Genomic DNA, 18216 nt, shown 5'->3' with positions numbered 1-18216 from the left:
CTTTCTTATAAATTTATCCAGTAACATTGATCACATTGCAAAGTCTGACAGGCAACTTGATTTCGTCCAAGAAACTGTCTAATTATGATTATATCCGAAACACGTCTTTCTTCACATCTCCATGATTTTGAGAGAAAAGTAAAATAAATGAATCCTAAAAAGCTTTTAAACACATTGGTCATGTCCGCCTTCCTGGAAAACTTTATGATTTCTCACATCAAATTCTACTGTCGTCCTGTTTTGGAGCTTCCGGTAACAATGGCCTATTCCGGAACTCTACCTGAATTCTGGTTGAAGGATTTTCCTAAAGAGCTCCCATAGAAATTGTTAATTTCCTGTAGAAATTTTTATTTTTGTCTTTTTGCCTTTCTCGTACAACAAAGTTGTACCAGAAGGCTATAATTTCACTCCAAAAGCCAAATTTTGATAGAAGGCTCGGAGACCCGTAGTGTTATATACCAATCGACTCAGCTCGAAAAACTGAGCACATGTCTGACTGTGTGTGTGTGTGTGTGTGTGTGTGTGTGTGTGTGTGTGTGTGTGTGTAGCCCCGGGAAGTTTTTATTGTTAAACACGTTTCATATAGAAGGACTTGACCGATTCGAGTGCAACTAGTTTCATTCGACGGAGAAACTTTCCTAGTTGGACACTATTGTTTTTGTTTGCTAATAACTCATTCGATTTGAATAATATTTCTATTTTTCTTTTAACAAATACGCTGTTTACATGCACACTTCAAGTCATTAATCAATTTAGCCATGACGCAATCCATTACTCTCATAATAATTGCTTAAAAATTACTCAATTATTGAGTAATTTATAAGCAACGTGATAGAGTTGCATCAAATATTTTAACCGCCAAGATGTAGGCAATTAGCACAGCATTTACAACATTAATTCGAATCCAACATATCGAATCGAGAAAGGCATAATCACCACTTGGGGATAAATTTGGGTTTTTAAGAGACTTGCAGTCCTTGGTTGAAGGAATGTCTAAAGAAATGTTTGGACGTATTTGTAATAGATAATACTGGAGGATTTTTTATAGAAACTTTTGAAGGCATTTTCATAAAATTCCCTGGAAGAGTTTTTGAAGGGGTTCCTAGAGGCATTTTGGTAGAAATATCTGGATGAACTTTACAAGGGTTTTCCTAGACAAATTTTCAAAAAAATGAGTCTGGAGTTTCTTTCAAAGAAATTTCTGGAGGAACATCCAAAATAATTCCTAGAGGAACTTCTGAAGAAATTCCGAAGAATTTTCGATGGAACTGAACCTGGAGGATTTGCAGTGGAATACCCGGAGGTATTTCCGAAGGATTTCCTAGACAAACTTCTGAAGGAATTCTTGGATGAATTCCCAACGGCATTACTGGAGTCAATGAATTCCGTAGGAACTTTTGATGGTAATTGTGAAGAAAGTTTCGATGGAGTTCCTGGAATAGCTTCCAATGGAATTCTTGAAATATTTTTCGATGGATTTTCTGGGAGAATTAAGGTAACGCTCAAGATGGAGGTGAGTCAAGCGGAGAATCGTGAAAAAAAATGTACGCTGACATGGAAAATTCGAAGCTGTCCATTGTGCTTTAGGAGAAATGGTGAAAATTTGTAACTTAACCATTTCAAGAGTGTCAAAAGGGTTCAATGGCCCAATGACTTTGGATGACAAGCGTGGAGCAAGAAGGAAATCGGGAGCAGCATGTAGGAAGACAGAGGGAAAGGTTAGAAGTATTTTCACCAGAAATCCGATCATATCAACATTTATGTTGTCAAAAAGGTCGGCGTTTTCCAAAGTTACGTCTCGAAGGTATAGGCAAGAGCTGGATTAAAAGCCTAGAAGGTTCAAAACTTCCCAAACCGTGATGAATGGCAGCAAACTGTTGCCAAGACATTTGCTAGGAAGCTCTACACGGAGCTGTTGATCAAATACAAAACATACGTGGAAGCTGACCTATAACAAAGTCAGGACAGGAATTTTACACCGGGGAAGATAAATTCCAAGTAGATGATCATTTCCAAAGAAGAAAATGTCAGGCTATTTGCACCTGTGGAAAGCGAAGCGCAGTTTCCGTCACAACAAGTACCATCAATGGTAAAATTTATGAGACTGAGTGCCAACAAAAACGTCCTTTGCCATTTTTGGAGTAGCGTAATGAAAAACCTTTATTTTGGCCGGATTGGATATTTTGGAGCTTCATGTCATTATTCTAAATATGTGCTGGAATAGTATGAGACTTATTTGGTGCATTTCGTGCCCAAGGACATGAATCCACCGAACTGCCCTGAACTACGTCCGATCGAAACTTATTGGATCATGATGAAGCGGGAACTCAGAGAAACCAATAAGATAGTCAAGGATGCAAAAAACATGCGTTGGAAGTGGTTTACAAATTAGTATAAGGTATCATATATGACTTACAAGCTCTGTTGGACGTTGTGAAGCAAAAGTGTAGAGAATTTTAGCTAATAACCTGCAATAATTGATTCAATGTATGTAAACTGAAGTTAATATATGTATAAAACTGCTCTGCAATTTTGGTTTTCATCTGATAAATTAATGGAAAGTTAAAGCAAACTAACGGTGTTGCAATAATTTCGTGTTCGGTAACCCGTTCTTGGAAAGCCTTTCAAATACCACGAAAAATGGAGAAATAAAAAGAGAGCGTTATTTTTGGCTTGGTTGCCAAAAAAAGAGTTATGATTGGAAACTCGGTATCTGGAATGTCAGGAGCCTGAATGAACCTGGACGAGTGAACCTTCTGACTCGTGATTTGCAGCAGGTTGGAGTGAACGTGGCCGCTATACAAGGTGGCCTAGATCCGCACGATCAAAACTGCATTAAAATATAAATAACATCTATTGCAGCGCGGACGAAACATAGTGTTGGTTTCCTAATGGTGGGCAGGAAGATGAAGCGAGTAATGAGGTGGAAACCTATCAGCCAAAGGGTCTGTGTGTTCAGGTTACGAGGTAAATTATTCAATTACAGCCTAATTAACATCTACGCACCAACAAACGATAAATCCGGTGACTTGAAGGACATGTCTTATGAATGTCTTGATAAAGCCTGTGGAGAGTGCCAAAAGCAATTGTCAAACAATTGTCGGATAATATCTTTCGAAGAAGAGCATCCGATTCCGGAAATTTTTTTCACAGACTATGACCAATAAAGTGATGAAAAAATCCCATTGAGCTTGAGCTTGAGCTTGAGCTTGATTGACTGCTCGTAGTTGCTACTCCATTATGACCAGATCAGCTGTTCTTGCACAGGGAACCAACAGATGTTTGCTTGGGACTAGCACACATCTTCAATGTGCAAGTACTGGTGATCTCATTTGTTAAGTCATACTGGCGCCTGCCACGTCAGAATGCAAGTCAATGTAGGGAAGGGGGAGGAAATGATGATGCAATCACTCGCCCACTGCAAGCCGAATATACCTCTGCACTTGCCACGAGTTCATGCGGAATTTGTTGGAATTTCTGGGTTAGGTTGGAGAGGCAGAGGTCCGTCTTGGTTAACGAGCTGCCCATGTGATAGATAGGAGAAGGTAACTGATGGAATTACTAATTGAATGTAGGAAACGAGCTCTATAAGTTCATTTCCAATTCTAGCAGATTACTGTTAGAATACTCAAATTGAAGGTATAGGAATAGTAATGGAAACGGTATGGAAGTCCATTTCCAGTTCTAGCGATTGCTAGAACATGAGAAATAAAGAGAAAGATACAAAGTAGGAGAATGGAACGGACCTGGGATAGAATTCACGACCTCCTGCGTATGAGGCAGAAGCAGTAGCCATATGACTACCAAGCTCGCCTCTAAACAAGAGAGGCCACGCACTGAACTGATTAATTTTATTACCGGCCGCGCAATGCAGAACACAATATTTCGTCTGACCACGCGATCGTTCTGCTGTCCGAAACATGAGAGATCACGCACTGAACTAATTATTTTTATTACCGGTCGCGCAATACAGAACACAATAATTCGGCCGACCACGCGATCGTTCTGCTGTTCGAAACATGAGAGATCACGCACTGAACTGATTATTTTTATTACCGGCCGCGCAATGCAGAACACAATAATTCGGCCGACCACGCGATCGTTCTGCTGTCCGAAACATGAGAGATCACGCACTGAACTGATTATTTTTATTACCGGCCGCGCAATGCAGAACACAATAATTCGGCCGACCACGCGATCGTTCTGCTGTCCGAAACATGAGAGATCACGCACTGAACTGATTATTTTTATTACCGGTCGCGCAATGCAGAACACAATAATTCGGCCGACCGCGCGATCGTTCTGCTGTCCGAAACATGAGAGATCACGCACTGAACTGATTATTTTTATTACCGGTCACGCAATGCAGAACACAATAATTCGGCCGACCACGCGATCGTTCTGCTGTCCGAAACATGAGAGATCACGCACTGAACTGATTATTTTTATTACCGGCCGCGCAATGCAGAACACAATAATTCGGCCGACCACGCGATCGTTCTGCTGTCCGAAACATGAGAGATCACGCACTGAACTGATTATTTTTATTACCGGCCGCGCAATGCAGAACACAATAATTCAGCCGACAACGCGATCGTTCTGCTGTCCGAAACATGAGAGACCACGCACTGAACTGATTATTTTTATTACCGGCCGCGCAATGCAGAACACAATAATTCGACCGACCACGCGATCGTTCTGCTGTCCGAAACATGAGAGATCACGCACTGAACTGATTATTTTTATTACCGGTCGCGCAATGCAGAACACAATAATTCGGCCGACCACGCGATCGTTCTGCTGTCCGAAACATGAGAGATCACGCACTGAACTGATTATTTTTATTACCGGTCGCGCAATGCAGAACACAATAATTCGGCCGACCGCGCGATCGTTCTGCTGTCCGAAACATGAGAGATCACGCACTGAACTGATTATTTTTATTACCGGCCGCGCAATGCAGAACACAATAATTCGGCCGACCACGCGATCGTTCTGCTGTCCGAAACATGAGAGATCACGCACTGAACTGATTATTTTTATTACCGGCCGCGCAATGCAGAACACAATAATTCGGCCGACAACGCGATCGTTCTGCTGTCCGAAACATGAGAGACCACGCACTGAACTGATTATTTTTATTACCGGCCGCGCAATGCAGAACACAATAATTCGACCGACCACGCGATCGTTCTGCTGTCCGAAACATGAGAGATCACGCACTGAACTGATTATTTTTATTACCGGTCGCGCAATGCAGAACACAATAATTCGGCCGACCACGCGATCGTTCTGCTGTCCGAAACATGAGAGATCACGCACTGAACTGATTATTTTTATTACCGGTCGCGCAATGCAGAACACAATAATTCGACCGACCACGCGATCGTTCTGCTGTCCGAAACATGAGAGATCACGCACTGAACTCCCAATAAAGTGTTATGAAAAGATCCCAATTTCCAAAAAGTCTTAGGAGAACTAACAAAGTATATCGCTATCAAACTATGTCGCTATGTGACAGTTTCAGATTTATTCTGAATGTTGCCCGGAGTGAAAACAACGTGGTAACGGATTGACCAAATTATCAATGATCCAATTATGAATATGATCTTCCAACGAACTTCTTAATAGGGTATTTTGTTGAACCGGAGCCCGAAGTAGAAAATTGAGTTCTTCGCTGAGTCACTGATGAGCCATAACTTCTGTTCTGGACCTTGCATTACTAGCGGACTGTATACTTAAGTTTTTAATGTCCAGAGCTGCACTTCTAGGTAAATGGCTTCGTCCTGACCTGTTCACTTAACTTGCACTATCGGATACCGAATAGAAAATCACTTGTTTGGGTGAGACTAGCAAAAAACAGTTTATTTCACCGGGTTTCAAAGAATACTGAATTTTATTATAATTTGTCCGAGCTATCGACCCTACGATCAGCGATTTTTCTACGGTACCTACACATACTGCAAAAGCGTCGATATTGTTCATCAATTTCGTCCATTTCACGCGATTTTGTAGATCGGACAGGTACTGCGTCCGGTACTTTTTCCAAAACTCCTGGACCACGCTTGATCCCACATTTTCAGCTGAATGATAGACACATCGTCGAAATTCTGGTCAGCTACAGCGGTTAACGGATTCTGGACCAAAAAATGCCACAGTGTTAGAATTTGGTAGTCGCATGGATCACAGCTGATTGCTGTCATTGGTCTTGAGTTTAAAACCGCCTCAATTTGTGCTAAAGCGTCATCATTTCGTCGTTTTTTAGCGTTCGGAGCCCAACTGACTTCTTGAAATGGGTTTTAAATGACTTCACCTGGGCCTCCCACAGCCCACCAAAGTTAGGCATACGCGGGGGGATGAATTTGAAAGTTATGCCATTGTTTGCTGCTTCTTTGATTACTGGATCTTGGAATTCTCTTTCGTTAAGCTGCTTGCAGATCTGCCTCAGCTCCCGGTTTGCACCGACCAATGTTGTAGTATTGTAGCACATGATGAGTGTCTGCCATGTCGCGAAACGAACCGCCTGTGTTGTAGATCCGCCCCAATTCCAGATGTATTGCCTTCACTGATAGGCAGACGAATACTGCGACATAACATTTCACCGCGTTGGCTCTCCGATTAGGGTAACTGATGTAAAAAGGACCGCAATAGTCCACGCCGACCTTTAAGAATTGAGGTGATGGTGTGACCCGCTCTGCAGGGAGATTCGGCTTCCTTTTAAAGCATGGAATGCATCCATGGATTACCTTCCTTACCAAACTGTTGGGCGTTGGTTGGCCAGAATCTTTCACGTAGAATAGAAATGAGTAGTTGCTGTCCAGCATGATAGAACTTGTGGTGATGGTACCTTGCCGAGGCTAGCGCCAACGGGTGATGGTGGTCCAGGATGACCGGATATTTTCTATGTTGCATTGGCAAGCCCACACACATTACACCAGATAGCAGTACTGGACGCAGTGACTTGGTCCTAGACGAGGATTTGACCTCTCCGTTTTTGTTGAGATCGGCTAGCTCCTCAGAAAATCTGTCCTGCTGCGATTGACGCACTGAGGTTATCATGGCTTCTTCTATTTCTTTCGAAGACAACGGACCTGCTTTCCTCGAATTCTGATTTGAAGGTTGAATATTGTACCTGAAGCGTAACAAGAGTGCCACCATACGCAAAAGCTCCTGGTAAGACCATCGTAGTTCGAAAACTTCACTCGACGTGGTTCTGTGAGTAGATAAAGCTTGGGTGGATCGTTCTTCAAGTAGTATCGAATCAACTGGTTCCGCAGAGGATTGATTTGATTGAGGCCAGTACCCTTGATCCTGAGACAATCACTGAGGACCTTCAAACCAGCGCGTCTCGTATTGAAGTTGCACTGGCAACATCCCACAAGAGATCAAATTGGCCGCGTTTTCAATTCCAGCCACGTGATTCCAAATTCCACCTTGTGTGAGATGCTGTATCTCGGATACACGATTGGCAACCAAACTTTGCCAACGAGAGGGATCCTAGCCAGTGTTTCACAATTGGGAAATCTGTCCAAAAGAATGCAGCAGGTACAGGTTTCACTTGACTGAATTTTTCGAAGAGGTGACTCAGTAGCAATGCGCCTGACAGCTCGAGACGAGGGATAGTCAGTTTTTTATTTTTCTGCTCCGAAGTCTCTAGGGGAGCTACCCGGGACTTGGATGTGATTAGTCGCACAGTGACAGTACCGTCTGAAGGAAGGCGTCGAAGATAGAGACAGGCTCCGTATGCGACAGCACACGCATCACTGAATCTATGCAGTTGAACAGAAGCGCAATCGTTGCTGAGTCCTATCCAACGAGGAACTGTTAGAGTTTCGAGCGCCATGAGGTTCTGACGGTATTCTTTCCACATTTGTTGCATTGATTCGTCCAAGGGGTTGTCCCAGCCGCATTTCAGCCGCCAAAACTGCTGGATGAATATTTTTGCTTCCACGATGACTGGGCCAACCAATCCCAAAGGGTCAAAAAGGCAAGCTGCATCGGAATGAATACTTCGCTTGATGATACTTGCGGTATCCGACTTCCGTTGGGGAAAGCTGAAATTGAGATTCGTCGGCCGTCACATTCCATTGCAATCCCAAACTCTTCACCGTCGTACTTGATGATTGGAGGTCCAGAACTGAACGATCGTCCCGCATTTTCTTCGGAATACTCCGGAGCAGCTCCGGAGAGTTCGAGTCCCATTTTCGAAGAATGTACCCTACCGAATTAGTTACCGAACTAATAGCTTGGCTTCCTTGATGTTGTCTGCTACCGACAACATATCATCAACGTAAAAATCATGCAGAATGTCAGATGCAACGGGATGCGTTGTTGCACAATCTTCATCAAACTTCTTCAGGCATCTCGTTGCCAAGTATGGCGCGCTAGCGGTCGTGTATATGACAGTGGTGAGTTCGAAGATTTTGATGGGCCCCTCCTTCGAATCCCTCCACACGATTTTGTGGAGAGGGTGGTCACACTGCTGAATAAGTACCATTCGGTACATTTTTGCGACGTCAGCAACTGCTGCAATTCGATGGAGGCGGAATCTAACCAGAATAGTCAGAAGAGGGAACAACCGGTCCCACCATTAATGCATCATTTAGAGATAATCCTGTCGACGTGCGGCATGAAACATCGAAGACTACACGAAGTTTTTTAGTTGTGCTGTCCGGGCGAAGAACAGCGTGGTGTGGCAAACAATACACTCGCTCGGAAACTGGATGGTGCATTTTCAAAATGCAGCATAGTGTGATGTTTTCTGTTGCACTTCGTACAGGAACCTCTGGAACATCCTTCGGCATAATGTCCTGCGACCAAGCAGTTGCGACACAAGCGCTTCCGGTTGGTTTCATCCACATGCTGGGCGAGCGAGAGGCTTTTAAATTTGTTACACTTGAACGGAAGATGGTACAGTTCTGCACAAGACAAACACTTTCTTGTAGACTCCGAGGATGTGGGTATGACTGTGGCCCTTTCTCGTCTCTGAGTCGATTTATTTGGCGCAATAGATTGCAGCACAAGGCAGTGGTCTCTTAGGAACTCGATTAGCTCGTCAAATCTAGGCACGTCCTTGAAATTATGGTACGATTCCCACATTCGAAGAGTGGTCACATCCAGACGAAAGCAGAGCAAATGAGCGAGAATCGTTGACCAATTCGCTGTGTTTTCTCCGATTTTATTCAACGTTTATAGATTCCTGTCGAATTCATTGATCAGATGATACAATGCGTCGAAAATTTTTCGTCTTACAGGCTCCACAGCAAAGATAGCATACAATTGTGCTTCGAAAATGAGCTTATTATTTTCATATTTTTTCTCGAGAGCCTTCCATGCTACCTCATTGTTGTCACCGGAAAGATCTACCGAACTGACCTCTTGCAGTGCATCACCGAAGACAGATGATCGCAATAGGTGAATTTATCAATGACTGTAATCTGAACATTATTGTGGATCAGGCTGCGAAACGTGTCTCTAAAAGTCACCCACTCCTTTATCTCGATCGTTTATCGAAGTTGTTGTAGCTATTTTTGATTCCACCTTCGGTGATCTTAGCGATAGCAAGGCGGCCTTAGTAGCGAAATACTGCTCTTCTACTTCCCGGATGACTGCTTCGTACTGCTCTATCCGTATTATTGCCAACTTCTCCAAACGCTTGTTCTGCTCCTCTGCGTTTTCCTTCACATCTTCTTCTGCGTCAGTTTCATCGAAGGCCATTTCGATCTTATGACGAACACTGTAGACACTGTTCATAACATTCTCCAACGTCTCCAACCTTACGTCGATTTGGTTTTCCTGGGTTGGCCCCTGGAACTTACTGACAAACTTCGCCATGGCTTTGATAGAATTTTTCAGCTGCCTCTCCTGCTTTCCGAGCTCACGTAGTCCGATGTTTTCAACCATTTTGTACTTCACTTGCTATAATTCAAAGTTTAAAGCACTGCTAACACTTTTTAAGGTTCAATGTTCATTCGAAGCACTTTCACTGATGTTCGTTTATTTTACATTCGCAATTAATTGCAGCAGTGCAATAAACTGAATTTTTGAGTTCGTTTTGAATCACTTTTATCACTCACTACTATGTCAATAAACTGGAACACTGCTAGGTGATTTAATCGACGCGACGTTCCAAAACGTGATGTGACGCGATTCGTCTTGACTGACTAACGACAAAAGAAGCCGACAAGGAGGAACAGCAGCGAACACTCGAACCAATAAACCAAAGCGATAGTCAGGGACACATTTGATTGGAACCATGCCACAATCCCGGAATGAAACTCCCATGCGAGTATATCTAAGAATTTATTCAAGCCTTTGTTCACCTCACAATTACCGACACATGGAGACGCCACATGCAAAAACGACACCAACAACATGCAATCAACTACTTTCCTGAGCCTGTGCTATATGCCTGCATCACAATATAACTGCTACCACACAATGGTACTAATATGTTCTTCGATGGCGGATGTTTTTCAGCAGGAATGTATCCACAAATCTTCACCGGTTAGTCGAACTGTTCACACAACGCTTAGCCGATTATGTGCACTGAGTTAAATCCGTCTCGAAGGACCATGTTCTGGATCTTGCACTACTTGTGGACTGTATACTTAAGTTTTTAAGGTCCAGAGCTGCACTTCGAGGTCAATGGCTTCGTCCTGACCTGTTCACTTAACTTGCACTATCGGATACCGAATAGAAAAACACTTGTTTGGGTGAGACTAGCAAAAACAGTTTATTACACCGGGTTTCTGTCTGCACCTGACGACGACAGCAACTGAACTGATTTTAAAAATGACTTGTGGAAAAAAACGAAAAATTTGTTCAGTTTCCTTTCGACTTTTCACGCACTTTTGTCCTTGAAGTGGTTTCAATACAAGATCAAAGAAACAAGCAGAGGATTGTTTTGCAATTTATCAACTCAGAACTATAGAAAACATTTAGGGTTCCGCATTTCGGTTTGATACTTGAACCGTAAGCACATCCTCCGTTTGTCTCATTCATTTATTCAAATTGAAATGCATTTACGCAGCTGAATGTCTATCATACGTATAGCTTCAATGGGTGAATTGTAGCAATCCTAGTTTTTTTCTGATGAAACACAAAAATGAGGCTAATTGCCTTGTTTGGATATAGTGCCAAAAAGTGAGACTGCTGCAGAAATTGCTCCATCCATCTATAATTGGATGCACAAACGACTCATGAAATATCCCTGAACGGACATCCACAAATAATGTGAGACAGTTTTTGCAACTTTCCCAAAAAAGGCAATTCCCATCTTCTTTCAACTTCATTTAGGTGAAACCAACACTGCACAATGCATTCCACTGGTGAATGAGCATCCGATGATGGCGGAAACCTTCGATTTCCATTCGATTAAACTCACCCCTTTGTTTATGACCTGCCCAATTATGCTTGATTTGATTGCCCCCAGTCGGTCACATGGTGGCGGTGGCTCTTCTCGACGACACAGTGAAAGGGTGAATTTCACGGACCAAAGTCATTGTCAACGGCATTGATCGCAAGGCTCGTTTGAATCTAATCGTAGGTACGTATCAGAAACAAAATAGATACTGACGATAGACTGCGGTCGCGTTCAAATCCGAACGAAGAAAATCGGGCCCTCTTGAGTGGCTGTAAAGGCTCTTAATGGGTTCTACTATGCTGATGAAGCCGGAAAATCGGCGTGACTTCGGCGGTAAGCAATGATCATTTATTCGATCGTTCGGTGTGCTTAATTGAAGGTTGTTTTTTTGTTTTTTGTCGATCCATCATGATCAGGTGAAGGTTAATGACACAGCGTCGTCGATTTTCACACTTTGTGTTGTGAATATTTGCGATGAGATTTGAATTCTTATGTAATGTAGCGTCATTCGCTAACGTGATAGGAATTCTGCGAACATATAGCGTTAATTATGAAACCTAGGGAATCATTCTCATAGTCTTTACATTGGAAACCGAATCGAACTACTCGCTTATGAATACTACTTTTAAAAGGAAAACTGTTATTTGAAGTTGGGAAATTATCCATGAAGATCATGCGACAATGATTGAAAATAGTGTATTCGAATATAAGAAGAATGTTCAGACATCTAACCTACATTGATCTAACCTTTTATAGAAACATTCAATTTTCAGAAAATGGAGTTTACGAATCAATACGTAATGATCGTTTCGTTCATCTATCAATCGACGCAAACTATTCATTGATCTAATTTTCTCCCTTCTTCCCCCATTTAATTCCAGATGTAACATCGAAGCCGTAGGCAATAATAGCCAATATGGATTCATTGCCGTGGACTGCGAACGAACTTCACTGACGGGCGGTTTCCCTGCCGGCCTGCCGGTCATTTCTCTTTCGCATAAAAGCAGTGGACTGACCGCTATTCCGGTAAATCATAGCCAGTGCTATTCTATAATTACTAGCCCGAGTTAAACTGACATCCGTCCATCTTTTCATAGGATCTGTCGATGCTGAATGCTGCCATTAGACGATTAGACTTCTCCAACAATGGAATTCGATCACTGCCGGATAAGGCCTTCTCTGGTGTTGGGGTAAGGTTGATCACTTATCAAATCATAGTCATTCATTGAACTCATCTTTTTTTCTAAAACAGGAACACATCATCGAGTTGCGTTTGGCCAACAATCTAATGGGAGATAATTTGAACCCGATCTTCTCCACCACGGAATTGCAAACGCTGAAGAACCTCAAGATCCTCGATCTGTCCGGTAACCAGCTGATGGCATTGGACGAAGGAATCTTTGTAGGCTGCCGCAAACTGCAAGACATTCAACTGGACGGCAACAAACTGTCCGATATTCCAGCCACCTCCTTCAAGGATCTTCCCGCTCTGAGGCTGATTTCACTGCGGAACAATTTGATCGAAAACGTTTCAGCTGAGTCGTTTGAATTCTCGAACAAACTGGAACGGATAGATCTGCGCTATAACAGAATTCACATGCTCAAAGCGAATGCGTTCTCCAGCTTGCCAACGATGAAGGAACTGTTACTTGCCGGGAATTTGATTAGTGTAGTGGATGAACGTGCCTTCATGGGAGCTGACTCGATCCAAAAGTTGGATCTATCAGATAACTTAATCGCGGAGTTCCCAACGGCTGCTTTGGGTTCGATCGAGTCACTGAAAGTGCTAAATCTTTCACTAAACAACATCGACAAACTTGAATCGAAGCATTTGCAGCAATCGAAGAATCTACAAATTTTAGACATTAGTCGCAATGTGATAGCATCAGTTCTTCCTGGAACGTTCCGAGAGCAAACATTGCTCAAGTATCTCGATCTCAGCTTGAATTCGCTCCGCACGATCGAGGACGACGCTTTCGAAGGTTTGGACAACTTGCAGACGCTAATCTTGCGTGACAACAACATTCTGTTGATCCCGGGAAGCGCGTTGGGTAGACTCCCTCGCCTTTCGAATCTTTATCTGGATTTCAATCGGGTGGCGGCACTTTCATCAAGCATTCTAAAATCAATTCAACCGGAGAACATTCGATATCTGTCACTTTCGAGGAATGTTATTCGCGAGTTACCAGCGAATAGTTTCACATCGTTCAAGAAGCTAATCTATTTGGATATTTCCGGAAACAGCTTGGGAGTGATCAATGAGGACACTTTCGCAGGTTTGGACAGCACTCTGATGGAAATTAAGATGTCCTACAATAAGATCTCGACATTCCGGAAGATTGTCTTGCCGAAACTACGCCGATTGGATATCAGTTCCAACAGCATCGACGATCTGGCTGTGGACGCTTTCCATGGACTTGGAAACCTTTTGTATCTAAACATGAGCGGCAACGAACATGTATCGCAGGTTACTCGCACTATGATCTACCCACTGAACAAACTACAAGTAATTGACATGAGTGATTGCGGTTTGAAGAGCATCCAATCGGATCTGTTCCACAACAACACCGAGCTGAGGATCGTTCTTCTGAGTCACAACCACCTGAAGACGGTCGATGAAAACACCTTCATGACTCTGAGCAGTTTGTTCAACGTCGATTTATCGCACAACGAAATTACGGCGATCAAGCCTCGATCATTCATCAACACCATTAACTTAAGAACGCTTAATCTGCGTGGAAATAATCTAAAGGAATTCAAAGCCGATATCTTCAACAGTGAAACGGCGATGGAAACCTTGGATCTATCGGAAAACGAGATCACGGCCTTTGCTCCAAACACCTTCCGCATTCATCCAAGGCTGCGGAGGATAATCATGGCGCGGAATAACATCCAGCGATTCGCTCCCGAGTTGACAAACACTTTGGATTTCCTGGAGGTGATCGATCTTAGTGGAAATGAGTTGACAACGATTGATCAGCTGGATTTCGCACGGTATATGAACCTTCGGGAATTGTATTTTGCCAACAATCAGATCGAGTTTGTGAATGATATGGCGTTCCATAATTCAACCCAGCTGCAAATTATCGATTTGAGTCAGAATAGGTTGGATCGATTGACGGAGCGGATTTTCGAGGGTCTGTCCCGCTTGGAAAAGCTGGACATGAGTCACAATCCTCTGCAAGAGCTTCCGGAGGGTATCTTCGACAAAAGCCGCATCCAGAAAGTTGAAAATCTTATTCTTAAGAACAATAGCTTCAAATCGATTCCATTTAATGCACTGAAGGATCAGTACGATAGTATTTACACGCTGGACATGAGCAACAACCAGTTGAAGGATATTCCGTCGACGAACACGTATATGGTGATGGTGAACATCAAGAACATCGATTTCTCCTTCAACTCCCTGTCAGAGCAGGCGATAAAAATGCTGCTGGAACAACCGAAAACCGCCAGAAGAATCAATCTGGCTGGTACGGGAATTGAGCGATTACCAATCTTGGAAACTCCCTATCTGCAGGTATTGAATTTGACAATGAACAACATCAGTGCAGTTGGTGATCGAGTGTTCGATAAGACTACTCTGCTAGAAGTGTTGGACCTTTCGTCTAACAATTTGGAAAACATCGATACAATGAAGGAAGTTTGGCCCAAACTGGGATTGCTGAGCTATCTGGATCTGTCCAAGAACCCGATCAAGATGATCATGGCTCATGCTTTCGATTCCTTAGATGCCTTAAAAGTGTTGAAGATTCGCGATCTCAGTGAGATTACCCGATTGGAGAAGAATGCGTTCAAGTCTCTGAGTAGCTTGTCGGTGTTGGAGGCCTTCAATTTCGCCAAACTGGGATACATTGATGTCCAAGGAATTCTTCAGGAATTGCCATCTCTGGCGGCGATCGACATTGAAGTTAAGGACTCGGTTCTGGAATCGGATCAGCTCCAAGTTATCGATCACCCTAAGCTGAACCACTTGGGTCTGTACGGAAGAATGTTGCAAACTTTGTCTTCTGGTAGTTTTGCTGGATTACGAAATAAGTACCTGAGTGTAAGTTTGAAGAATACGTCGTTGGCTTCATTACCGCCAGCTCTCTTGTTGCCTCTACCACGATCATCGCACATTGATTTCGACATTTCCGGATCTAAGATCACAACATTGAATCAGCCTTTCCTAAGTTCTATGGATGATCGGAAAAATAGTTTGGCGATCACTGGTTTGGATGCAAATCCAGTTCAATGTGATTGCCATGCCCGCGCTTTCAGACGATGGATCATGGCTGCCAAGGTTACGGGAGTGAAGTGTGCTTCACCGGAAGGAGTTCAAGGCCGATTGCTGATTGAAGTCGGAGACAATGAGCTGGTATGCGAACAAAAGAAGCCCACAACGACTACTACTACTAGCAGAACATCCACGATCACGTTCACCAATTATACTTCTGGATTTACGCAAGTTATCACCAAAGTGACACCAACAACCGAACAAGATATTATATGGAGCGTTGCTCCGACGGCTAAGACGAAAACTAAGACAAAGATGCCACCAATGAAGGCAATGCCCATTACCAACGATGACATGCTGATTATTGGAATTGTGGGAGGAGTAATCGCGTTCATATTCTTGCTGGTCGTGATTATTTGTATCTGTAGAGTTCGGATGAACAACGATACCTATCGGGGCCCTCCGATAGGAATGTCTACAATGCATCCCAACGGTATGCAAGTGAACTACAAGAATGGAAAAGCAACTCCAATCTATCCAATGGTGGCCCCGTACGGGCAGAATTACGCAACTTTGCCCTACAAGCAGAGCTCTTCGCCAGATACGCAGCCTCGACCCAATTATTCGACGATCGGGCGAATTCCCTATCAATACCAAAATCAGCACATGATGGCACCCCCTTCGCAGCTGTCTGCCGCATCGATGCACTCGGTACACTCAGGCCAGAATCCTTACATGGCGTATCAGGACGATAAAGCCTATCGATAGTTTCCTTCTCCAGCCCTAAGACTCCCCCAAACTCCTCATCAATGAGATTTTTCTTTTAGCCCTTAATTTATTTATAACTGCTAAGTACAATATGTTCTGTATTTTAAAAAACTAATCGTAGAACAAGGAAAAACTGCCAATTTCTTGTCACTCTGTCCGGGAAATCTCCCGCCTTGCAGGATATAGGAGTGTAACAGAAAGTCAATACTTAGAATCAAGAAAACAACGAAAATGCTCAAACCTTTGTTTACACTAAGTCGAAAATATCTCATAGTAAATAACCCCTTTGTCCCGCCGGAACTGTCTTCGTCGTGATTGGACAAACGGGTAATTGTTGTTAAATGGCTCCGTCAAGAAGCTGAACTCTGCGAACACAACGGAAGTTTTTGCGTGGTGCTGCTTGTGAATGCGAAAAACGAAACATTGTCTGATGCACACCTATTGGAAAGCGTGAACACTTTGTTTCTGTAATGTAACTTCTTCGTTCGTATAGGTAAAAAAAAATAAACCAGTGAATAAATGTGCCCTCCAGTAAAACAAAATACAATAGAATTTATTTGTCCATGTTTGATAAATCACAAATCTGTAGGGTTTCATACGATATATAAATATACGTTTGTTGAAGTCACGTTGAAAGTTTATTCAAGCATACAGAAATAACAAAGTAGCCATGGAGAACTTTGAATACGGGAACTGTCAGAAGTTTGGAAGTGAGTTTGGTGCACGCAAGGCAGAGACCGGATTGCAGGATACTGGCTTACGGAAACCGTGGTGTATAAACGGCCAAATAGGTTCTGGACACAGTGCTGGTCCGCTCCCCTACAAAGCATTTCAACATAGGAAGCAGATTCTTGACCGATGAGTTGCTTCAGGTTTGCAAAGCAAATAAAACAGATCTGGATGTGACTGATTAAAATGCATACGCAAACATCAGCAGGGAGAATTCAACCGAGTTATCAGGAAAAAAACTACAGCTTTTCTCTTTTTTCCTTCTTTTTTCTTCCTTTTTCCTGTAGTTTGTTTCAATGTAAGATTTTCTGCCCAGTCAGATAGGATACAATCCAGTCAGCTATCCAGTTTCCAGTCGCCTGGAGACATTGATTCCAGTTGGTCGTAGAAAGTTCAAAATTGAGAAAGATAAATTCGCAACACTGGAAGTCAAAATCTACGACGTCTGGGCTGCGTTCAGTTTCATCAGGTACGAAACAGCAAACATCCATTTGTATTAGCACTGGCGAGTGGTGATCGTCTGTTGGTAGGAGGGGCAAGGCTTACTGAGAAACTTCTAAGATGTCCGACAAGCTCGTGAATACAAAATCAAGCGCTCTACCATTACGATTCGATATGGAATTGATTTGCACCAGACTGCTGGTGGAGATTGATTCGATTGGATAAATGTATTGCTCGCTGGACGCATTTACAGGAAGCAAGCCGTTGATATCGTCTTCAAAATGCCACTGAGAGTAAGGGAGATTGTAATCCCCTAGCAGTAAAATGACACCGTTATCCAAAGACATGTCTAAAACACGTCAAACGGCGGTGGAATGGGCGGAGTAGAGCGCTGGGTCGAATTTTTGACGCAGGTTAATAACGAAGATATATACAGATCGACGGAAGTTTCACATTGGCACCCATCGTGACTTCCTTTGAACCTCGACACTTCAAAATTGATGCCGATCTTATCGCAAAACTTCCTGTTCTTATTCAAAACGCTCGTGTCCCTGATTCTGGTACAAATGTTTCCGCTCTGTCCGGGGTAAAATTGCCGACGATATCGCTTCCTGAGTTCGATAGGGACTATATGCAGTGGCTGGGCTTTCATGATACGTTCTTGGCGTTAATCCACTCTAATGCCGAGGAACCG

General features: G+C 43.1%; 1 protein-coding gene across 1 annotated transcript in view; it reads left to right on the top strand.

Annotated features, from left to right (window-relative positions):
* Window positions 1–16904, top strand: part of LOC134222353 (chaoptin) — a 96051-nt gene extending 79147 nt beyond the window's left edge. Inside the window, exons 3-5 of the mRNA XM_062701513.1 lie at window positions 12247–12391; window positions 12463–12555; window positions 12618–16904. Coding sequence (XP_062557497.1) covers window positions 12247–12391; window positions 12463–12555; window positions 12618–16352 — 3973 coding nt within the window. The 3' untranslated portion in view covers window positions 16353–16904. The remainder of the gene's footprint in view (window positions 1–12246; window positions 12392–12462; window positions 12556–12617) is intronic.
* The last annotated feature ends 1312 nt before the right edge of the window (window positions 16905–18216 follow it).

Source organism: Armigeres subalbatus, chromosome 1, assembly GCF_024139115.2.
Source record: "Armigeres subalbatus isolate Guangzhou_Male chromosome 1, GZ_Asu_2, whole genome shotgun sequence".
Classification (NCBI taxonomy): domain Eukaryota; kingdom Metazoa; phylum Arthropoda; class Insecta; order Diptera; family Culicidae; genus Armigeres; species Armigeres subalbatus.
The sequence above is the reverse complement of the archived record's forward strand: the minus strand, read 5'-3'. Positions and strand labels throughout refer to the sequence as shown.